Raw genomic sequence first — 24,786 nt, 5'->3', positions numbered from 1 at the left:
TTAATTGTAGCTTTATAAGTTTTGCACTCAAGTGTGAGTCCTCCACTTCTGTTTTTCTTTTTCAAGATTGTTTTGTATATTTTAGGTTCCTTGAAATTCCATATAAATTTTAGGATGAAATTTTGGGGATTGTGATGAATTTATTGAATCCATAGATCACTTGGGTAGTACTGTGATCTTAACAATATTAAGTGTTCTAATCCATGACCATGGGATGGCTTTAATTTCTTGATATTAATCGCAGCTAAAAGAGTAAATGGTTATATAGTTTTCATCTCCTCATTACTTCCCTACCTCAATGCAGAATGACAGAACTTCAGATTTAAGTGATCGGAGGACCAGTTTTCAAATCCATTCCCTTCTACCCAACTCAGTGTCAATAAGTATATTTGTTTCCTTAAATACCTGTTTAAATAAGATTTATATATACATAGTGTTTCAATGTGCAATATTTAAGCTAAATAACAATTCTTTTTCCAACTTATACCCATAGAATAGCAATTTGAATGGGATGATTTGAATCATCCCAAGTAAATGGAAGTAATACAACCCACTTGCCTCTTCACACCTTTTATCACAAAGTATTTATTGAACAAAAATAATATAACAGTAAAAATGATACATATATGAAAACTGAGTGAAGATTTGCAGTCATAGAAAAGATGTGTACAAAAGAGACCAACAGGTTATAGTTCTATAAACTTTACCATAGCATTTTAACACTGATCAAGCAAACATATAAAAAGGGAAAACAAAGTTATTATGTTCTTTGAAACCTATTTTTTTACTAAAATAATTGTTTAAAAAAGACAAATCCAACACACACACACACACAGAATGAGGCAGAGCAATAAGGATTATATACTTCAACACCTCCAGTTCTCTATTTGTGTCATGTGAGTTTTTTTTGGTGCATCAAAAAATACTGTGTTTTTTCCATGTCTAATAAATGGAGCTAGAGTGTATGTTAATCATAGCATTTGGAGGAAGGGAATACCAGGTTGAGGTTTTTGCACATTGACTTAGTTTCTCTGTAAGAATATTGCATTTGAGGTATGCTCTTATCTGACAAGTTTTTTGTTTGTTTTTCATGCTCTTTTGTTTTTTTCCTACCTAACATGCAGTTTTGGACCAGTAGTTACCTATAGCTAGGCACGGGGAAGTAGAACTGGACTGAGCACCAATCATTGTTCTGCCTTCAATGAGCTGTGTAGCTTTAGGCATTCCCACTTCTGTGCAGTTGTCCTTACCTGGAAATGGTGGTTGGATGTATCTCAAAGGCCTCTTCTAACAAACATTTTATGTTTGGTAAACACCAGTCCCCTGGACTAGCTCTTTTAGTACAGAGTTATCCTTAGCCTGTGGGTAGTGACAGTAGTGTCTCCTTGCAGATTGTGGAACCAGGCCCATTACTTTATATTCAAAGATGCATATTAGAGTTTGGATTTTTCCCCCAGATGAGGGCTTACATCACCAAATAAAATTCCAATTGAAAATCTTAAGCTCAATTCCAGTTGAACATCTCAAGCATTAAAAGTATCACAACAAAATTTTAGATTTCTTGAAAACTCAAATGTTTGTTTTTACAACCTTTGTTTTTTACCCTTTCTCATAATCCCTGCCATTCAACGCCTCATTTGGACCAGTGAATTATTTAGCCACATTTCAAATTTCTGTTATAGTTAAGGATGGTAATTTTATTGAGTTGAATGCACTGGGCACCTTCCAGTTCTTGAATCTTACATTAGAACTTTACTACTTCATATACAGATGGGCACCGTAAACTAGTGCCTGCTGATTTTTCTGAAGGAACAGAAAGTGTTTCTATTATCACTGTTCTAAACTATACTACACAAAAGGATTCACTGCTTAGTACTGCAGATTGTTACATAAGTTCAGTTCCACAATGATAAGGTTCCTGAAGAATTTTATATTTTTTTAATCAATTTTCCTTCATTCTCACCATAAACAGTAATACATAAAGCAGTGTATCCTGCACCTCAATTTCCTCAACCAAGGCTTTACCCATACACATGAAGATACCTGGTATTACAAAATGTTTTCTTTGTTATATGTATTCATCACCAGTCTGTGAACCTTTTCCAAAGCATAGATTTTTAAATGTTAATTATAGTTTCTGGGGTTCAGAGAAACCCTAACTTAGATACAGTAAATGCATCAGAGAGGTATGATTCTCAATGGAAAATGGGAAGAACCAGGTTAATTTTTTTAAATAAGAATGTGCTAACCTAGGAAATATTCCAGGGGCATAGACTGAGTGAACTTGATATAGTTTTTCCATCTCAGGCTTTGGTGTGGAAGGAGTCTCAAAGATTGTAAACAGGAGGCTAGCCTTTCAAGGTTCATTTTTCAAAAAATGCACTTTAGAACATTTTCATGAAATTTTATTGTCTAAATATGGCTTAGTTGTTTTTTATAAAAACATTACTTGGATATTATATTCACTGAATTTCAGTTCAAAAGAGGTTCTAAGGCAATTCTCATACAGTTGAAAGCCAAAAAGAAAAGTAATGAATGCTTTCATATTGCCTACTTGTGAAAAATAATGAAATTCTACTAGAGAGTTGTTCGATACTAATTTTTGTCTTTCAAACATTTTCTCTTAATACTAAAAATATATATAGATAATTTACAATAAACTAAATGCAAAGGAAGGCACAGCTGGTTATAGTGTATATAAGCACAGTTCAGCATTTGCAGAATTAAAGAGGAAGAAAGCTTCACATCCTTATTTCATTGAAAACCATTTAGAAAAGTTCTTCACTGTCAACAGTGTTCAACACTTAAGAGCTAAGAAGATATAAAAACAAAAACATTAAAATTCACTTAATGCAAAACAGATTTTCATATATACTTGAATATAAAAAGTTTTTAAAATGCTAACATAAATCTAGACCATCCATGTTATGAAAAGTGCAAACCAAATGAACAGACAGGTTTCACAACATCCTTCTCACGACACAGGTAAACTAGCCCATGGGGACAAATTGTTTTATCAGTTAATGAGTCTTTAAATTGTGGCCAGATGTCATCAGGATTTCTGAGAGTTCGAAGAAAGCAGTACTGGAGAAGCAGCTCTGTCCAGACTGGGGATTGGCACTGGCATGTGGCCATTAAGCAGTGTTGGGAACTGTAGGGGCAAAAGATGTTTACAATAGTTATTGCAAATCCATTGGGAAGACCGGAGTTTTTAACATTCCTAGACAGTGCACCAGTTCTCTCATCACCTCTGTGACTGATAGAAGTCAGTTGCCAGTTTTTTAAAAATACTTTTATTTATTTATTTGTGGCTGCTCTGGCTCTTTGTTGTGGTGTGTGGGCTTCTCATTGCAGTGGCTTTTCTTGGTGCGGAGCTCAGGCTTTAACCGTGTACGTCTCAGTAGTTGTGGCGCACAAGCTTATTTGCCCTAAGGCATGTGGAATCTTCCTGGACCAGGAATTGAACCCATGTTCCCCACATTGGCAGGCGTGTTCTTAATGCTTGGACCACTGTGAAAGTCCATGTTGCCAATTATTTCACAGAATGAGTAATTGGAAAATGACAATGAAATCAAGATTACGTATAACAGAGGCTAAGGCTTAGAAAATATCCCAAATTATTTTAAGTGCAGAGGCTACTAGGAAAAAATACATACTTTAAAAGCATGTTCTAATAGTGTTTCTAGAAGATTCCAGTCTATTCAGAATGATTATTTGCTTTACATATTAAGAAAAATCAATTTTGGAAACTAGGAAACTCTTTGTATATGAATCAGTAATTTCTCATATTGTATTTTGAAACTGTTTTCCAGAGTACTACTGATATTTCTCAGTAACTGTTAAAAATGAGGAATGTTTTTATCTTAAGAGATTTAGAAAACAATATCTGTAAAAATATTCTAGTTAAAATGATAATACCAAACCAAAAAAATAACCCGTAAGTGCCAAAATTTAATTTGTCTTGTTGCTAAGATGGGACAAACGTATATGCTTTGATATCTTTCATGTCTAAAGTATAGCAGCTATACTCTCAACTGAACACAAAATACTTAAAGACCTCCTTCTAAAACACGATTGTTGAAAACTAAGTTTTCCTTGTTGAGGACAAGGTGAGTCACAGTGATCTCTTGGGCTGTCTTCTAGTTTAATTCTTACTTAGTCTATATACTGTGCTTTCTGTACCCAACTGCCCAACTTATTTTAATGTCAGTGGCAAGGGGGTGGTGCTATTAATTGCTATTTCTGTAATGGTTATAATCAAGGTCTTCTTTCCTGACATGTTGAATTTTAACGTTATATAGAATCTTACCCATTTCATCTGGGTTATCAAGTCTGTTTACATCTAGCTTATACTTCACTTTTTATTCAAGGTGTGTTCCTAACCACTATTCCCACTGATTAAGAGTAGACACTGGAAGGAGAGCAGGCTTTGAATTCTTATTCTTGTGGTTTATTGACATCTGCTCTCATTTTAGTAGTTGTTCATCTTACTGGTGTTTTTAAATTTTGGTTTTGTTACTGACTTCTGTCCTCTTTATTGCTATACACCCAAGTGTCATAGTTTCTCTTGGTTAGCCTGACCTTTCTGACATGTTTCATACTCCTCTTTATTGCCCCCCTCCCCTCCCATCATCCACAAGCAGTCCCTTTTCTTACACAGCATTCCCCAACTTTTGTCCTCAGCCTTCCTTTCTCCTGTGCTGTACTCAACAAACATTTCTTGATGTCAGTTAGATAGCCCAGTACCTCTTCCCCATTCACTCGAAAGTCAGTAAGAATGGTGGCAAGGAGCACGACACTAAACAAGCTGCCGCTTGTTAACATGGGATCTTGGGCAAATTGAGCAACATCTCTGGGCCTTAGTTTCTTTTTCTTGTAAAATTGGTCATCTTTTCAAATAGAGCTGTTGAGACTATTCAATAAGGAGCCATGAAAAGTGCTTTAGAACAATGTCTGACATATGATAGCCCTCAAAGAATTGTAGTTATTGTTATCAATAGCATTCCCAGTCTTTTAATCACTTAGTAATGCTTGCCTCTTCCTGATTTTTCACTAATTACTCCTTGCACCCATCTAAAAGTCATCCTCTCAATTTTACCTCTGGAATGTCTTTTTCATGCTTATGTAAAAGGTGGTTCTCCCCCTCAGAATTTGGAGTAGTGTAAATCTATGTATTCCTGCCCCTTACTCTTTCTGCCTTCTGTCCTCTCTCCACATTATGATAGCAGTGATATCTTTCTAAAATAGAGATCTTACATTATCTCCAGCTTTAAAAGGCCTCCCATGGTTTTCACTTAACAACTCTTTAGTATACTATCCAAGCCCCATTGCTGCTTTCCCAAGCAGTCTATCAATCACCCAGGTCCCTTCCAGAACAGACTATTTTCATATCCAAATGATGCATATCTGTTCATTTAGAATGTACTTCACTCTGCCGTGATCCTGTCCCATCTTCCCAGCTCAGATGTCTCTTCTGCCTTGGGGCCTCTGTTCAGGCCCCAGCTGGAAAGAGCAACTCTTGTTGGGTTCCTGGAGCACTGTGTTTACACACCTGGTATTCACGTGTTGTATATCCCCACAGTCCCTGTCTCAGAGCTTTACATGTATTTTCTGGGTTAGATTTGTTGAGTTAAAAATTACAGAAAACATTCTCAGTTGAAAATTACCTTGTATCTGTACCTACTAGGTATATTCCAGATATGATCACAATCTGTTTCAAAAGCGGAACAGACATCCTAAAGACAAGCTTAAAATACTAAACAGTCCAACTGGGAACCCATCTCACTTTATAAACCAAGGTGTATATTTAGATTTAGTACAGTGTCTTTGGCATCTCTCTCTTTATGTGTCTCAATTACAAAGCATACCTCTTCTAGAAAGGCTTGTATCTCCCCTCTCCTTCCCTTGAAATTCTCAGTATCTGCTCATCACTTGCTAATAATAGCAAGAGACCCTCAGTGCCAGAACTCCTCCTCAGCTTATCAACTGTTACCGTAAGGATTCTGATCTATTTTCCTAATCATAACAGGAAATTTGCCAGCATCACTATAGGCCAAGTCTAATTTTTTTTCTTTCTCCAACACATTCACATAGCATATGTGAAAGAGGCTTGTTATTTTTAAAGTTACTTTCATTAGTTTAAAAAGCAGTACTGTTGATAGTAATCTAAATTTGAAACTCAATCATTTGAAATGTCTAATTAAAAAAAATGATTCTTGCCATATTTTAACCATTTTCAAAACTGCAAATTTCATCTTTCACCAGCTCAGTCCTCTTATCATACATAGGAAGAGAAGTAATACTCTAAAAGGTACAAAGTTATTTTTCTTTAGTCCCACAGACCCCAACCCCAAAAAGAGGGCCCAAGGCCATGCAACCTGTCAGCCATCCACACCTGGTTACATTTTCCCATTCAGGGTTGTGTTCTGAATGGCTCCAGGAGAGAGGACTGGCCCAGTTTGTGAAATCACAGTTCTGAGCAGGTAGCCGTTAAGTGCAAGTTTTCTTCTGCAGAATTCTAAATGTAAATCAGGAGCCACTGGTCAGCAGTGGTTCTGAGTGGGGTTTCTGGAGCAGCAGCATCTCTAGGAATATATTAAAGAATGTTATTATCAGGCCCCATCCCAGAGCTTCTGAATCAGAGACTCTGGGGGAGGGAGGGACCCAGCCAGGTGCATTTTAACACACCCACCCTCTGGCTGAGTCTGCCATGTGTTAACTTGAGAACCACGGGTCTACAGTACAGTACTGTCTACAGTACAGTACAGTCTACGGTAGTGACTGAAGGGATACGCATCTTGGCCAATTCCCAGAGCTCCTGATACCTTTTAATGTGTAGAATCAGTGGGGAGATGAATTACTGTTAACTGTTGGGAGTGAGTGAGTGAGGTCGCTCAGTCGTGTCCGACTCTACTAGGGAGTAGTGGGCTAGAAATCTCCAAGAATTCTGGACCAGTAGTTCTGGAGGGCTTCCTTGAGAAATCACCAAGCCTTGCAGTCAGGTCGTAGGATTTTCAGCAAGGAGGGAAGTGAGAGTCCATTCATTATTCACATATATCTCAGGAAACCTAGAGAGGCTTTTTGTTAGATTCCAGGATTAGGGTAGAATTACAGGCCCCAGTGCCCGCTGTGGAGCTGACTGACTACGCACACGATCCTGTCTGCTCTACTCAGGAACTCTCTGCTGCTCCCATCTGGACACTTCCAGGAAATAAGGTCTTTTAGCTTCACCACCAAAAAATCACCAATCTAAAACTTGCCTAATTCTGCATTTGCTCACTGCTTTTTGCTACTGCTAGTTTTTGTTTCTTTGCCTGAGTTAAAATGGCTAAGAGTCAACACATTGGCTGTGCACGACCATATCTCAGTTTCTTGTAATGAGAAGGGAGGCCAGGAAGAGAAACCTGATAGCTCAAGTATAGTTACATCATGACACCCTACCTCATCCCTACTAGGAAACCAGAGAAGCAAGATAGTAACCAGCACCTCTCTAGCTCTACCCTTCTCCCAATGAGGCCCTAAATACCAGCATGTATAGTCCCTGGCACAGAGGTGACTGTTAACCTTGACAAACAAATGAACAATAAAGAAAAGCACTGGAGATGTGATCTTATTAGCACAACTTTCTTAGACGTCTCTTCTCTTGGTGAATTCTGAGGCGTCCCTTCCTTTAGTCAGTCAGTGGTAACTGCTGAACAGGCTGTGGACCGAGCAGCGTGCTAGATGCCAGGCACACGCCACAGCAAACAAGATGCAGTTCTGGCTTCTTGAGGGCCCACTGTCTAGTGGGGAGATTGTCAGATAAACAGGCGGTACAAAGTGGTCAGTGCTAGACGCAGTGCGAACCAAAGAGCGACAGCTTGAGGTCAGCTGGGCAGAGGTGAGAGGCAAGGTGAACGAGACAGACAAGGTCAGACTCAGGAATAGAAGGTGTGTGCATTTTATCCAGTTTTGCCTCATTCCTGTCCCTGGGATCCTTTCTACACTCACATGTTCAGACAGTAACATCTTGGTTGGTGAGTCATAATCTTTGGGTCTCCAAGGGGAAATACCAGTTTCCACATGATAGCAAGTGATGCTACTGCAGGTTTCTAGTATGGAGATGACTAATGAATACGCTTACCTAGTACAGGGAACTTTATAAGACAAACGGCTAGACTTAATTCATTTTTTATCAGATCTCTGGATGCTTCTTTTTTCTATTATAGAACAAGGAAACCTTGACTCTGACTCATAGAATTATGCAGGTAACTTTGCTATTATTACAATGTAGAGTTCACTATTTTTATCTTTATTCTTTGTGGTTACTATACTAATAGGTTAGTATGTTAAAAGTCTTATGAGATTTTATAAAATACAATTGAAATTTTTTTCCTCATAAATTTCCAGTTTTCATAGTGAAAATAAATGGAACAGTTGGATAACTTATTGTTCCATTTATGGATAGCTGACATGTGCACGCCACCTCAATTAAAGTACCGGCCTCTGAAGGTGCCTTTTGCAGCCACGTTACCATACATTCCTTTTGGAAACTTACACAGTGAGTCTGCCCTACATTTAGAGAAAATGTTACCTTGCAGGATTTATCAAGGAAACACATCCCTTAAAAGTTGCACATGTACAAGTTCATTTCTAAATGCTCACCTGAAACAGCGTGCTTGGCCCTTGCAGCCGGGCAGGACTCAATGGAGCAACTGGACTAAGGCTGCTCCAGAAATGTATGCTGGACAGCAGTGGACTCGGGGTCAGAAGCAGTCCATTCGGTGTCTGGGAAAGAAAGCACACACAGGATTGATACCTGTATCGCCGGTTCCCGCTGTGGTCAACAGTGTGGCCAGGGGCACCAGCCACAAACCAACCTCATCATTTTAGGAAAATCTGACGTTATTTCTGCGGGGATGTGCAGTTTAATTTCCTTCAGTGCTAACTGTATGAGCAATTTGTATTAAGAACAGAAAAGTTACCTTCCATAACCATTCTAGTAGAAAACTCAAGTTTGTAACAACTTTTGTCCAGCTTCTTTCTTCAGTTTGCTCCCCCTCACACATTAAACAAGATTGGTGGCACTAGCAGTAAATACTCCACCTGCCAATGTAGGAGACACAGGAGATGCAGATTTGATCCCTGGGTCGGGAAGATCCCCTGGAGGAGGAAATGGCAACCCACTCCAGTATTCTTGCCTGGAGAATCCCATGGACAGAGGAGCCTGGCGGGCTGCAGTCCATGGGGTCACAAAGAGTCAAAACATGACTGAGCACACGTGAACACAATACACAAGCAAAGGGGATCTCATGAGAGGGCTTTATTTTTCCTTCTCTATATTAATTTTTCTACCGTGGCCATCCATTACTTGGGCTACACACACACATTTTTAAAGGGCCTCCCAAGCTTCACTTTCCCTATCAACAACCCTTTAAATACTTTAGGATCTGCTGCTAAAATAACCTGTAGCAGCTTCATGAAAAGCTCTGAACTGAGTTTACCAGATTTCACTCAGGATATGGGGCTAATGAGAATTCATCTCCCCAGGAATGGCTCAGAGGGAAACAAAATCCGTTCTTGTCAGATAGGATGTAAAGCCAAAATGCTGGGTTTCCTGGGAGAGTGCCAAGGATGGCATTTGCTTGCATACTCACAGCAGGAGTCCTGGTCTTCAAGCCGGCTAGAGTGCAGAAGGAACAACCCACTCTTGCCCGGCTTTTATTCTCAGCAGAGACAAGCTCCTTGTCCAGGGTGGCTGTGCATCTCAGGGACTAGGAGAAGCCCCTCTGTACGTTTGTGATGTCAATAAGGTTCTCTGTGTAAGAAGAAGGGCGGCGAGGGCACCAGCATTTCACATTGCATCATGCTGCATGCGAAAGTGGTTTTTTTTTTTCCCCTGGAATTGGCCTCAGCAGCTTTGTTAATTATCCAGAATGTTTGGCTTAAACCTAAATGGAAAGGTCTGCTCTGTTCTGCAGAAAGGAGATAAACATCCAAAGGTTCTCAAAATGGAGCTGCTGAAAAAGACTCAAATAATTTGAGTTTTGGTTCCACAGTATTTCCTACATATTGAATGACCTACGAAGTTACCTAAAATACATGTTTTGGGTAAATTTCCCATTTGTTCTAATCCAAGGTAGTTTCATAGACAGACCAGGCCATCTGGCCTAACGGTTCAGACTTGGCAGTTCTGCATGGGCTCTACTAGGGTTCCAACCTCAGAACAACTACTTATGAGTTAGGTAACAACTACTCTCTGCCTTGGTTTCCTAATCTATAAAACAGGGAGAAAAATGCCTACATGTCTTACATTACAGGATCATCAGGAAGAGTAAATGATCTGTGTAAAGCTGGCAGATTAGAAATGCTCAGTAAATGTTCCAAGACTGCTATCAGTAATTAAGTGTATCTGACTGACTGTATTAAAACCCAGCCATGGGAGAAATACTCAACTGTATAAAGAACTGGAACAGACAAACCAACCCAGGCAGCCAGGACCCTAGGGCTCCTCTCAGTTGTGTTAGGGTCAGGTCTGTAGCTCATCTGATCTGAGAACTAATATTTGCACGTCACTCAGGCCAGGTTCCAACCACAGAATGCCACATTAACATTTAACCAGCGTGTTCAGGGCCTCCTAGCTTACCTACCAATGAAAGTCACAGCTCTAAAGAGACTGACTCCTTTAAACTACAAAACAGCTTTCTCTCTCATCCACAGCCATAAATACACAGCCACTCCTTTTTAACCTTCTGAGCAGTATGAGGTATAGAATATATTTTCGTAGTCTAAATGTCATACCCATGTCTGGATTGGAGATGTTTGCACATTTGTTTCTAAGGGATACAGGATGTACTCAGAATATAGTAACCTTCTGTTTCTCCTATTTAATATATTTGAAATGTCTCCTATAATATATGCAAATAAATACCGTAAAATGACTTCATTCGCTCCTCTCCCTCCCATCCCTGTTCTGGCTGAAGATTCTATGGCCGTAGGGGAAAATCTAGTTGGTTACTCTTTTAGGGAAAATTTCTATGAAGGCTGGCATGAGTTCTCTCTCACCGTGTGAGCTTTCAGAGCCTGTCTCCAGAAGCTCCTTGAGTCCTAGACAGAGGCTAAAGAAAGAAGCTACCAGCAAAATGCGTGCTTCCTCTTCCTTCCCTAAAGAATGTCTTAGCAAATGGGGTCTTCTGAGCGGCAGACAGGAACTTCCTGACCCTGTCACCTGCAAGAAAGGAGATGCTCCTGGACCCAAGGGCCACGGGTGTTTACTTTCAAGGGGAAACACCGTCCTGTCGGTGCCTCATGTCATCCTCCCCACTCGGTTCTTCATTGCATACTGAGTCTTCTAGGAAGCCCACACATCTGCGCTCAACTGAGTGAGCTAATGTCCAGACAAGCCCCTTCCGAGTGCCCTCTGACCACCAAGATTCCGCCTCCTGAAAAAGAGACTTCTGTTTTCCCTTCACCCAGATGGCACGGACTCACCACCTTGCCAAATCCAGTGTTTGTGACTCGGTTTCTATCAACAGTACCACCATATCTCTACCACTCAGCAAATACTGATGGAGTATATAGTATGTATCAGGTGCCAGAGCAGCAGTGACACTGCCCCTGTACGCACAGCCCATCTGCACCCCCGCATCCCAGGCCTTGAGATACAGGTGCCTTCCCCCGTCTCCTCGCCACAACCTCTGGGCATAGCCTGGAGATCCTTCCTTGAACTGACTCTCCTGTTTATCCCCACATTTCCAGTCTTGCAGCATCCAAGCCCCCATCAACTTAGCCGGCATTTGGCAACTGCCACCTAAACCAGTCCAGCTGTCTCTGGTCTCTCCCTTCCAATCTGTTCTGAGCACCGCCACAGAATCAATCACCTTAAGACACCATTCACAATTTTAGGGAAGAGAAGAGTTCAACCTCGGGCTTCCCTGGCGGTCCATTGGTTATGACTCTGCACTTCCACTCAAGGGGTAAAGTTCAATCCCTGGTCGGGGAACTAAGATCCTGCATGCCATGCAGCCAAAAAAAAAAAAAAAAAAAATTCTAGGTAGACCCATAATAACCTAGAACGTGAATCCCTGCCCCTTCTCTGCTTCATGGGTCCTGACTACTACACAATTCCAACCTAGTAGTTCTTCAGCAATCATTCCAAAACCTCCATGACCCCTCAGCCCGTGGTCCCCTGGGCTAGAGCCACTCCACAAAGGATCTCATCTATTTCCATGGTTTTTAACCATCCTATAACCACCTCAGACTCTCTCCTTAGCTCCAACTGCAGCTGGGTATTTCTTCTCAAATGTCCTCAAACTCCACATGGCCCAAATTGGACTTGGAACCTTTCCCCATGAGTTTGTTTCCTCCCATGAAACTCATACTCAACTTCTGCTCACCCCCTAACACCTCCACACCCATCACCTGTGTCTGTCAGATCCTTCTCCTTTGGCCCCATGCCACTGTCACAGCCACAGGTCCTCATTGTCTTTTCACCTGGAATTTTACAGTCATCTAACTGCTTCCAGCCTCATCCCTCCCTTGCCCATGTCTTCAGGACGATTTCTAAAGCACAGTTCTTACCAGGTCACTCAGGCTCCTCCTCCTACCACCTCCTTTACCTTTGGCATGTATCCACCCCTCTTACTGAACTACTCCCCTAATGCACAAAGCTGTTGCACATCTTTATGACCACAAAGCCTTTGCAGCATCCCCACCCCCAGCAAAGTAAATACCCTCTTCCTTAGTATTCCTTTTACACCTAAAAATTCTCTGTCCAGCAACAGAAGGTCATGAAAGTAGGCACTCGTCCTTCCTATGATGTGCAAATAATGCTCAATTATTACTTGTCGATAGATTCTCATAAGAATCTCTGTTTCCCTGACTTAACACCTTCAGCAGCTCTTACTTTCCCATAAAAACAAATTCCTTCCTCCCATGAAACTCATATTCATGGGACTTCTGGCCTCTGAATTCCTCAACAAGTTCCCTGGGCCCTCTATAATTTCACACCACCCTAAGTTACTAATTGTTCTCTTTCTTTACCTATTGGCCAGCCAGCCTGTAAGCTTATGCGAGTAGGAACTGTTTCTTGCTCACCTCTCTATCTCCAGGAGCCTAGCTGATGGTTGGGCAAGTTGTAGCAACAAACATCTCTAACCTTAGTCTCCCATGGATGCCAACAAAGTCCATGACACTGCCGTTTTGTGGTTAAAAAAAAAAAAATCCTCAAAAGGTGACAGTGAACCCCTGGAAACTCCTAGAGTTGTATGAATTCAAATAAAAACATGTATTCAGCAACTTTCAAAAAGAAGTAAAGTCACAAACAGAAGTTTCTGTAGCACTGAATGTGCTGAAATGAAGAAGAGGACTACCCTACTGGTTCAGGGTAGCTATGGTAAGAGAGGAAAAATCAGAGTCAGAACAGGGGAGGAGTCAGCAATCTGTGAAGGATCTACAGAAAAAACTGGGTTCCGGGGTGGAAAGAGAGGGGCAGGCTGTCACGGTTGGTTCATCCTAGGCACCCAGAGCTGGGGGAGAAGCAAGAACCTCCAGCTGGAGAGTCAAGTCACGCAAAAGTCTATCAGCAACATCCTCCACTGCCAACTTTCTAAAGGACATCCTTCTCCTGCAAGACCAGGATGGAGGAAGCTACAGGCTGGGCTAGGGCAGTGTAACAGAGTGGGATGAAGTAGTGGGGAGGAAAAAACATTTTTCCTTTTGTGATCATGGCAAAAGAGACAGTAAATTGAGACACCACCCAAAGCTGAGCCAGGACACAGTCTACACTCGCCGCACGCATCCATCTTACTCCCAATTCCCACTTTATGATTTGGGTTCAAGGTTGTATATCCCTCAGTACATGCAGAAAGGAGCTATTAGCATTTCAGTCCTCATCAAGCTGTCTCTACTCAATTAGTGGTAATCCACAGCCGCTGCTAATAAAACAGCCCGGGGCATGCATGCTCAGACTCTGATGGTATGAGTTCACGCCCTGGTGCCCGCACATATCTGAGTTCAACATCTTAGACATCACATGGGAGATGAACAGAGGTCTTAGCATAAAGGAAGGGACAAGTGATGAGCCACTCATCTGAACTAACTACACTGCTGACAGAGGAGGAGCGAAAGACTAGACAGGAGAGGCAAATGAAAGGAGGGCCAGATGACACCCAGGTACAGGTGATGCGGACAATCACAAGTTCCAGTTGGCACCATTCAGGTTTCCATGATATCTGGCTGGGAGCCGGGAGGGTCTCATGTCCCAGCTCCTCCCCCACCTCCCATCAGTCTCTGTAACTCATGCCATCAGAGAGAACATTCTGGCTTTTCTAGCAACAGACCAATACGACCTCGATGGCCAAGCTCCAACTGCCTTACTCCTTGGCACCCAGCTGGCTTTTGTATTCTCATTTTTCTTAGTTCCACACAGTCCATGCTGGGGGCGCCTCTGGGTGATCATCACGTCTGTCTACATTAGTAATTGTGGTTTCTCAAAGGCTCATAAAGAGGAATCTCAACAGCATTTCATACAGGTCCCAGGGGCAGTACCATAAGTGTTCTCAGGAGTGGAGGCTGTGATGCTGGGGACTGGCAGAATGCGGATAACTTTTTCATGCCCATCATGTAGGTTGAAATTTCAAATCTGAATTTGGGCTTACAGGAGGTCTGTGGTTTAATAAGGCCCTGGGAGGGAAATGTAACCACATGACCATTAAGCATGCCAAGACATGCTTAATCCCACCCCTTCTTCCTGCCATGCTTCTTGCTGAAACTGATGGGATTATTCGTGGACTACATGACTAAATAAAATGTAAATCTTTCTTGGAATAAATATAAGTTCTTGGGAACTTCATTTTCAGGGTATCAAGTAATTACAGCACACTTTTATCTCTTGTAAAGCTAGCCATGAAGAAAGACTGATTGGAGGTGCCCACAGGTGTAAACACTGCACACAGCACACCCCAGAGGGGAAAGTGGAGTTTCTGTGACAAAGTGCTAAGGTGTCAAGGTCCCCCCACCCACACCCACGCCCAGCTACACACGTCCTCAGCCACAGTGCATGGAGCCTCCCTTCATTCCCCACATCCTGGTCCAAAACCACAGGGCCAGCCTGAGCCACTCTCCTCCGACACAGCTACAGGGCTGGCATGTGTGCAGAGATGGTGATAACAAACTCCTCAAGCAAGCACAGACTGAAATCAGAGCTGGCCTGGGCCTGGCTTGAGACCTCCCTACACCTCACGGCTGGAAACACAGGGGAGGCCGCGCAGGAGATCCTCAGATTGTCCGCTCAGAGCTCAACTGCTCGGGTTATTTCTCTGAGCCAGGCCAGAGGCCGCTGTTTCTGAGCCATTTACTTAGTGGTTGTTAGTCCCCAGCCAGTGGTGCTGAGTGAGGAAATGCCTCATTCTGACCTGTCCCCAAGCCCTCGGCCAGCCCCTCCGTGGCAGCATGCTTGTCACCACAGGCTCACAAGCCACGCTGACTGTCACTCCAGAGAAGGCCACAGTCACTCTGGAGAAGCAACAGAGAGGAAAAGGACCAAGAGCTGCTTTCAGCTGCCCGCAGACTCCACAGACATCTCACGATCAGAGAAGGCTGGGCATTTTCCCAGCACGTGTGCAGAGAGCATTTTACTTAAAGGGCGTGGATTCTGGAGCAGGCTAACTGGGTTCAAGTTTTCACCTCCAAGTCCTATTAGCTGGGTAACCTTGGGTGAGTTACTGGACCTCTGCCTCCGTTACCTCTGCTGGAAAAATTGGACAATGACAGTTCTCTCCTTCACAGGCCTGTGATGATAAATAACTGAGATGCTTCATGGATGGTGTTTACAACAGTGCCTGACACATGAGATGCTCAACTGTGCTGCCACTAATGGTGCTGACAGCAAGGACACCCACAGCGATGGGGACAGAGAGCTCCTACCCGCTTCAAGAACGTCCCCACCCTGGTGCCACCAAGTCACATGATTCTAAAACCCGCCAATGGTAGCCACCTCTCTTCCCACGGCCATTATCCCATTTAATCCTCACACAGTCCATCTCACGGATGTGGAAACGCTCAGAGAGCAAGTACCCACAGTCACATTTCTACCCAGCAGTGCCGCCAGGAACTGAATCCAGGTCTGTGACCCTGAAGCCGATGAACTTAACCTCTGCCACTGAAATACATCCAGTTTTCCAGGGGAAGCAGAAATAGGTTTACCAGTACCTGCCCTGCCTTTGCCAGCTGGACTAGAATGAGCATCTGAATAGTGTATTTAGAGGAAGAGGCTGCCTTCGTGGTAGAGTTAATGACACTGAAGACTTTTGTTGCTTCACGAGTTTGCTCTTCCCTCCCCTGTGCCAGGGACCTGGGCTTTCTCAGACCAGCACTGTTTTTACTAAAGCATCTCTTTCTCATCGTTTGGTGTGGCCTCTGCATTGCTTTTTAGGGACTACAGGACAGCCCAGATCCCCACTGATAATTGCAATGGCCATATTGGTTAGCGTGTACTTTCTTATTAACAGAAAACAAATGAGTGCCCTCCAAAGAGGATTCTGCCATAAAATTTTCATAAAACCCAAGTGCCTTCTGAAATGTCACTGGCCTGCTCAGCAACTTAAAAGTGTAGTGGCTCAGAGGGTAAAGAATCTACGTTCAATGTAAGAGACCCAGGTTCAATCCCTGAGCCAGGAAGATCCCCTGGAGAAGGGAATGGCTACCCACTCCACTCTTCTTGCCTGGAGAATTCTATGGACAGGAGCCTGGTAGGCTATAGTCCACGGGGTCACAAAGAGTTGGACAGGACTGAGGGACTAACACTGTCAGTGCTCAACTTGCCCTCAGAAATCACTGTTTGGACCTGCTTTGACGCCCCATGTAAGATGGAGATCTTACATCACTTTAGGCCTCTAAAAGAACCCAATCAAGTGTCCCACCACAGCCAATTTCTCTTGCATACACCTCTCTCTGGGTGTGATTTCCCTGTACAATGCACAGGGGCCCAAGGATTACCCTCTGAGGGGAAGACAGAAGTTGCCTCTCTTCCCCACTTTTCCCTAAGCCAGTGACTGTGTGTGCAGCCCGGATGACTGAACTCTACAGCTCTTACCTGGGCAGTGAAGAAGGCTGGGGTGAGGGATCCCGAGGGGAGGGCCGGGCTGTTGAGGGCGATGGAGCCGATGTCGGTGCCGGAAAGCACCAGTGGGGGCGCAGAGATTTCCAAGCCTTTGGGCTTTTTGGCCTTTGGGGGGAGCGATGGAGATCTGGTCTTGGAGCCCGATGACAGGTTCAAGGGCTCCAGGGAATCCGAGTCATGGCAGGCAGCCTCCAGGAAGAGGCTCCTGTGTTCGGAAGGGAGGGGCGAGTTGGGGGACAGCGACGGGGACCGGGACGAGGAGGGTGAGGCGGACGAGATGCTGGCAGCGTTCGGCAACATTAAGGAGGAGATCTTGGCAGACACGGACGAGGCCAGGAAGGCCTCCGACGTGGAGGGCAGGGACACCACGGGCCGGCTGACGTGCTTATCGGTTTTGTTGGTCACAAACCTGATGACAGTCCTGACTTCTTCCGCGGGGGGGCTGTCTTCCAGCTGCTCCTCCAGCTTCTCTGTCTTGATGGCCTTGAGGGGCTCGGGCGGGTTCTGCAGGGAGTTGATGGTGAAGGACGAGTACAGGCCCGAGTGGATGTACTCATTGCGGCTGGCGCTCTTGAGGGCGGACAGGCCGTGTCTGTGCACCTCACGGCCCTCAGGGGGCACCTTGCACTCGCTGTCCTGCAGCAAGAGGCTCTCCCGGCTGATCTCCACCGCGTGAGGGTCCATTTTCAGTATCTCCGGGAAAGAGACAAATTTGTATACAAACTTCTGCCCGATCACCTTCTTGATGATATTCTGCGGACACAAAAGTAGACATGGAAAAGATGAGTGCCTCAGAGAAACCGGCTAAGAGGGTCATTCCTGGGGGGTATTTTGCAGGCGGGAGCATCAAAACAGCCTTGATGACACATCTCAGCTAAGGCGTAGTGCACACGGGACTGAGGGTGACAGTGGAAGAATCTGACCCGCATTCCAGGGTCTGCTAATTACAAATGGTGTGATCCTTAGCAAACTGATGCTCATTTTGCGTTTCCTTGTCTGTGAAGTGAGGATTATTATACCCAGGAATATAAAACTCTTGCCATTTATTAAGCACTTACTATGTCACTGGCATTGCTTCTTCGTTAGCTCATAAAATCTGTACCGCAATGCTAAGAGGAAAGGACTATTCAACTCCCATTTTAAAACTTAGGGAAATAAGCTTAGAGCCGTTAAATACCCCCACACAGCCACATGGTAGGTAAGTGGTGGAGGCAGCATTTCCCCAACCATAATACAGTATTGTTTTACTGACCTCTGGGGCTTGTGAGAATTCAAAGAAGAAATAATGGGAAAGCCTTCTATAAGCCGGAAAGCATTATAGAAATGTAAGTTATTATCACCAAACACCACAATGTTTTCTTAAGTCATGTAGCTTTTTTTCTTTTTCCTTTTTAATTTGCTGCCAAGAAAGCTGCTGGAGGAAAAAAACAAAGTGTCTACTTGGATGTTTAGGACATTCATACAGTATTTTAAGTTAATGTTATCTAATTCTGGCTCTTCAGTTTATGGCTCTCATCCCTAAACATTAGGATGTAAATGAAAACCAATAATCCCTGCAAATTTTCCACCCTCCCCCCTCTTTGGGAGAATTGACTTCGTTTTAAAGGCTGCACTGTTCTTGAGGTTTATTAGATTGGAACATTAGCAAACACCAGATGCTTGCTGGTGGAGATACTCAAGGAAAACAAGGATGGTCTCCATCGCGCACAGAGAAGTGGCAGCGCCATCCTATGGGAAAAGGACTTCCTTATAAACTGTTCCTTCTAAAAGCTGGGTATGAAGGAGTAAAAAAAATCATGTTGGGGAGAAAAGCTTTAAAAGTAGCTCCTCTTGCACAGTTGGTAGAAATGTAAATTGATAACAGCCACTATGGAGGAGATCAGTGGCCAAAGCATTGGAGCTTCAGCATTAGTCTTGCCGATGAATATTCAGGGTTGACTCTTCACCAAAACTTTGGCCGCCTGATGTGAAGATTTGACTCACTTGCAAAGGCCCTGATTCTTGGAAAGACTGAAGGCAAAAGGAGAGGATGCAATGGTTAGATAGCATCACCAACTCAATGGACATGAGTTTCAGCAAACTCCAGGAGATAGTGAAGGACAGGGAAGCCTGGCGTACTGCGGTCCACGGGACAGCAAAGAGATGGGCATGATTTAGTGACTGACAGAAACTAGGAATAAAACTACCATATGACTCAGCAACCCCACTACTGGGCATATACCTGAGAAAACCACAATTCTAAAAGACACATGTACCACAGTGTTCATAGCAGCACTATTTACAATAGCTAGGACATGGAAGCAACCTAGATGTCTATTGACAGATGAATGGATAAAGAATACACACACACACACACACACACACACACAGAAATATTACTCAGCCATGAAAAAGAACAAATTTGAGTCAGTTCTAGTGAGATGGATGAATCTAAAGCCTGTTATACAGAGTGGGGTAAGTCAGAAAGAGAAAAATTACTATATTAATGCATATATGTGGAATCTAGAAAATGGTATTGATGAACCTATTTGCAGGGACAGAATGGAGATGCAGACATAGAGAATGGACACAGTAGAGGAGGGAGAGAGCGGGGCGAATGGAAGAAGTGACAGACACACATACACCACCATGTGTGAAGTAGATAACTGGTGAGAAGAAAGAGAAAACCAAACAGTAGCTCCTACTAAGCATCTACTCTGTCCTGGGTATTATGCACAAGTGATCCCACATGATCTCACACGAACCCACTTGCAGACTGGAAGGTATCCTGCTTATGACATGAGCTCAGAGATGGGAAGCGAGGGGCCCGGGAGCCACAAGATTACTAACGCTAAAACCTAATCTTGTTCCCATTTCCACACAAAATTTCAGGGAAAGAATGAAAGAGCCAGTTTAAAATTATTTCATATAAATTTTTTTAATGAGATAAAATTATCATATAACATTAGTTTCAGGTGTACAACATAATGAGTCAATATTTGTATATATTGCCCAACGACCACCACAATAAGTCTGGTTCACATCAATCAACACAGATTTTTTTTTGTGATGAGAACTTTTAAGATCTATCCTCTTAGCAACTTTCAAATATATGAGAGGAAATTTAATTAAATTCTGATGTTTCTCTTGTGATCAGTTTGGTGTACAAATATGTTTTTGTCTCCCCTCTTGTTACATTATAGCCTGCCTTTGTCCTCCTTAGATGGATGCTCAAATCCCAGAAGTGAATTTATTCAGCAGTAAGAAGGATGGGCATAATTACCAAGCCACTGAGATTTTCAAGGAGGAATTCCTCAGGGCAGGCTCCTAACGGAGGGACACATAAGGTCCCCAAGCAGCACCAGAAAACCCAATAACGCAAATCCTGGTGAAACTTGGCTCAGGACCAGCACACAGGAGGTTCAGACCTGAGTACATGAGATTCAAAGCTGGGCAGTTCCAGTGCCTGGGACCCTGGCCTGCTCCTATTGATTCCATCTGACCTCTTTCTCACACTTAACACTAGCAGAGCTGAAAACCACCTTCAGAAACTTCAGAGAGATCTGATAAACCTAAAAGACCCCCTGGGCCTAATGGGCAGCATCTCTGCAGGTGACACACCAGGCCTGGGTATACAACTCACCCAGGAGAAATCAGTTCCCAAGCAGGAAAGGGTTAAATAAGGGTGTTGTTAGTGCCACCTGACCCATAGATATGGAACGAAATCTTGCCTGGTGTGTTCCTCTTCTAGAATTCTAAGGTATTTTTGCTTCTCACTCATAATATTTTTCTCCCTGGGGCAAAACTTCCTTTTATTCTCGGCCAGGTTGAACACTCATCTAAACTCAGTGAATCATTAGAGCCTAGATAATTACATAGAAGAAAAGAGAAACTGTATGGGCTGAATCCTTTCTTCTGGCAGGTCTTATAAATTCTTTAACAGAACCAACCTTTAGTTTTATTATGGGTATTCAGAACATAATGTCTGAATGAGGATTATACTCACAAGTAAACCAAGAAGTCATGTGGGGCTGTGACAAAAATGATAAACGTGGTTGGAAATTGAAAGGCAAACTCAAGAGAGAGAGCTGGGCCTTGATGTGTTAAAAAGAATGTAACGGGACTTCCTTGGTGGTCCAGTGGTTAAGAGTCCGCCTGTTAACGCAGGAGACACAGGCTCGATCCCTAGTCTGGGAAGATCCCACACGGTGTGGGGCACCAGAGCCCACGGGCCACAATTACTGCGCCTGTGTGTCTGGAGCCCACAGGCAGCAACCACTGAGCCCTCACTCTAGGGCCTGTGGACCACAAGGGAAGCCACCACAGGGAGAAGCCTGCTCCCCACAACTAGAGGAAGCCTGTATGCAGCAACAATGCCCCAGCACAGCCAAAAAAGTGTTTTTAATTAAACAGAGAACTCAAGGAGTACGGAACAACCCACATGATGGTTAACTGAGAAATAAAATAGTGGCTAGGGAGAAGGCAATGACACCACAGTCCAGTACTCTTGCCTGGAAAATCCCATGGACGGAGGAGCCTGGTGGCTGCAGTCCATTGGATTGCGAAGAGTCGGACACGACTGAGCGACTTCACTTTCACTTTTCACTTTCATGCATTGGAGAAGGAAATGGCAACCCACTCCAGTGTTCTTGCCTGGAGAATCCCAAGGACGGGGGAGCCTGGGGGGCTGCCATCTATGGGGTCACACAGAGTCGGACACGACTGAAGTGACTTAGCAGCAGCAGCAGCAGTCATAAGATAGAGCGTCATCCAACCATGAAAAGGAGTGAAGCTCTGTCACACGCTACAACATGGATGCAGTTCAAATGAGTTCTGCTAAGTGAAAGAAGCCAGACACAAAGGCCACACAATGGGCTCTATTTATATAAAATGTCCAGAATAGACAAATCTATAGAGATAGAAATAGATGAGTCTTCTCCTAAGGGGTGACTAGGTGGGATGGAGGCACTCAGGGGTGCTAGTTAAAAAATCAGGTGTTTGCGGGGGGTGGTGGGTAGTGAAAACGTTCTAAAGTTGATCATGGTGATGGATGTACAACTCTGTACATAGGCTCAAAGGCATGACTGATATGCCTTAAACAGGTGAATTAGATAGTATGTGACTAATACTTCAATAAAGCTGTTTAAAAAACAAACAAACAAACATGAACCTTTTCCCCCCAGCTTGACTGAGATATAACTGACGTAGAATGTTGTATAAATTTAAGGTGTATAATGCGATGATTTGATACACACACACACACATATATATATATCACAAAACATTTACCACTATAAAGTTAGTTGACACATCCTTCACCCACATAATGACCATTTTGTTGTCGTGAGCAGATTTAAGATCTCTCAGCAACTGTCATTATACATTACAGTACTGTTAACTCTAGTCAGCACGCTCTACGTTAGGTCCCCCAGATTTACTCATCTCACTGCTAGAAACTGGTACCCGATGACCAGCACCTACCTGGTTCCCCACCCCAGCCCCTGGTAACCATCAAGCTACTCTGTGCTTTTGAGTTCAGCTTCTGTGGATTCCACATATAAGTGAGATCATTCAGTATTTGTCTTTCTCTGACTTATTTCACTTAGCATGATGCCCTCGAGGTCCATCCAGAACATAAGGAATTTGAAGAATTTTGGCATGCTTAAAGGGAAGATGGTGGGAACGTTTGATGGCTGGATGGCAACTGCCATGACCTGCTAAACCCCACTCTGAACAGAAAGACAGAGACACTGCACAGCCCACTGAATTCAGCTGAAGAAGTCAGGGCCCTTCAGTAGCCTCTGCCTTGGTGAGGAGAACCAGGTGGACACCGAGAGGGCTTTTTAGGGAAAGGCGACACGGGGACAGGGATGTGGAGATGATGAGAGGAGCTGACCAAAGGAGAAAGAAACAGTTTCTGGAAAGAACCAGGCTGGGTCTTGCTTCTCTAGAAACTCACAGGAAAGATGGATTCGATCTGGCTACCTGGACAATTTGAAACCTCTGCAAGGATAGAAGGCTTGAAAGGGACCGAAGCAGAAAGAGGGGAGGGTGGGATGTGTGAAGGAAGGCAGAGCCTGCAGGCCAGCTGTTTAGGAACCCAACTCCACACTGGAGATGTCTGCTCACAGGGGAAGAACCTGTAAGGAAAGCCCCTGACCAAGATGTTCAAGGCCAGCGATCCAGGTGGGTGGGTAGACTGGGAGGAGGTGCGTGCCTGGCAGGTGAACTGACAGCCCCTTCATACGTGACTTCAGCACAGACCCCAGGATGCTATCTGTGGCATGTGTGTCTGAAGATCTTTCTGTAAGTCTCCAAAGCAAAGTTTCCTTGCATGAGTTTAGCCTGGGAGGGGCTTGCTGAGAAAACACACAGTATAGGGAAATAACACTAGACAGTATTTGCTGACTATTAGGTGTCAGGCTGTGTACTAAGAACTTGACCATCCTCAAGTCACTGAATCCTCTGAAAAAGTGGAACTGTTATTACTCCCATTTTAGAGATGGGCAAACTGAGGCTCAGAGACTAAATCATCCCCAATCACAAGCACATACTTGGGCAATCAGACCCCAGAGCCCCTGGTCATAACAGAAGATGACGTAAGACTTGGGCTAACTGACACAGCCCAGAACATGAGAGCACTTGGGTATGGGCTCTTATTATGAAAAGTGATGAGAATATTTAGAAGTCTGTTTTTTCCACCCCTTCCTCCCAGGCTCACAAGTATTTGTTGCTGACGGTTGCCTGGTAACCTGACAAACGCTGTCTGTGTCCAGCTGGGCTGAGTGACTCTCCCAAGCGTGGTTTCAGAGCAACAGTTGCACACATCTGCTTTCCTCCACGTGTGGGGGACCAGCCTCCACTTGTAACTTCCCCATCAAATGGGCATTCACAACCAACGAGGACTCCTGACCCAGCATTCTGTGTGAGGTTACAGGCGGCAAGGACGGGACCAGCTTCAGCAAAGGGGAAAAGCGACATTCGTCCAGTACACCCCAAGAGGCAGTTCCAGCAGAAGTAGCTCAGGTCTCCAAACCACTCCCTTCATCGCCACTGGCCCAGTGGGTGTTTTAAGGCTGTAGGACCTACAGGGCAAGCAGTCCATCTGGGTCAGCACCATGGTGGCCTTGTGCAAAGAAACCCTTCCAGAAGCACCAGCCACCCCTGGTCCTGTGAGAGCCTCCCTAGGTTACTTCACCCTAACAAGGTGGATGATGCTGAGAGAGTGGGTCCCGTTTCCGTTTCCCTCAGCACTGCCTGCTGCCCTGACAGGTTCCAGGCTTACTTACACAAATAGGTGTGTCCACGGGTGTGTTCAAATATGTACCCTCATGCCCAACTCTGCCTGCTCCTCCCACTGAAGAAGAAGGAATTTATGTAAATAATCCCCTAGAGTGGAGAACTCAGATGTATGTTTATTAAGTTCCATAATTTTTTTAAAAATTACAGGGTAATAAAGAGATGTTTGTGGAAATGAATTTCTTCATTTTGATGTTATGAAGGATAATATTAAGCTCATTACACGTTTATTGAATGAATGACTCTCACTGTGGATAGAACAAACCCAGGCAGGAAGCCGGCGGCTTCACCCCATGACAGACACAATTTTCTGTAGCTAATCCCCAGGCTGGTTAAAGCTCCATACCAAGCACTGCATATATGTATTGGCATGTGCTTTTTTGCCGGCATTTTTTATTGGAAAACTCCCA

The 24,786-nt window shown here is 43.8% G+C and overlaps 1 protein-coding gene across 3 annotated transcripts in view; it reads right to left on the bottom strand.

Annotated features, from left to right (window-relative positions):
- Window positions 1–642: 642 nt before the first annotated feature.
- Window positions 643–24,786, bottom strand: part of ELK3 (ETS transcription factor ELK3) — a 71,178-nt gene continuing 47,034 nt past the window's right edge. For 2 of the 3 annotated variants that reach the window (XM_068970057.1, XM_068970058.1), the window contains exons 3-5: window positions 17,072–17,851; window positions 8,644–8,766; window positions 643–3,151 (exon numbers count right to left, since the gene is read on the bottom strand). In XM_068970057.1, the coding sequence (XP_068826158.1) occupies window positions 3,053–3,151; window positions 8,644–8,766; window positions 17,072–17,851 (1,002 nt within the window). In that variant the 3' untranslated portion in view covers window positions 643–3,052. The other variant, XM_068970060.1, reaches the window with a different exon arrangement.

This window comes from Capricornis sumatraensis, chromosome 4, assembly GCF_032405125.1.
Source record: "Capricornis sumatraensis isolate serow.1 chromosome 4, serow.2, whole genome shotgun sequence".
Lineage (NCBI taxonomy): Eukaryota > Metazoa > Chordata > Mammalia > Artiodactyla > Bovidae > Capricornis > Capricornis sumatraensis.
The sequence above is the reverse complement of the archived record's forward strand: the minus strand, read 5'-3'. Positions and strand labels throughout refer to the sequence as shown.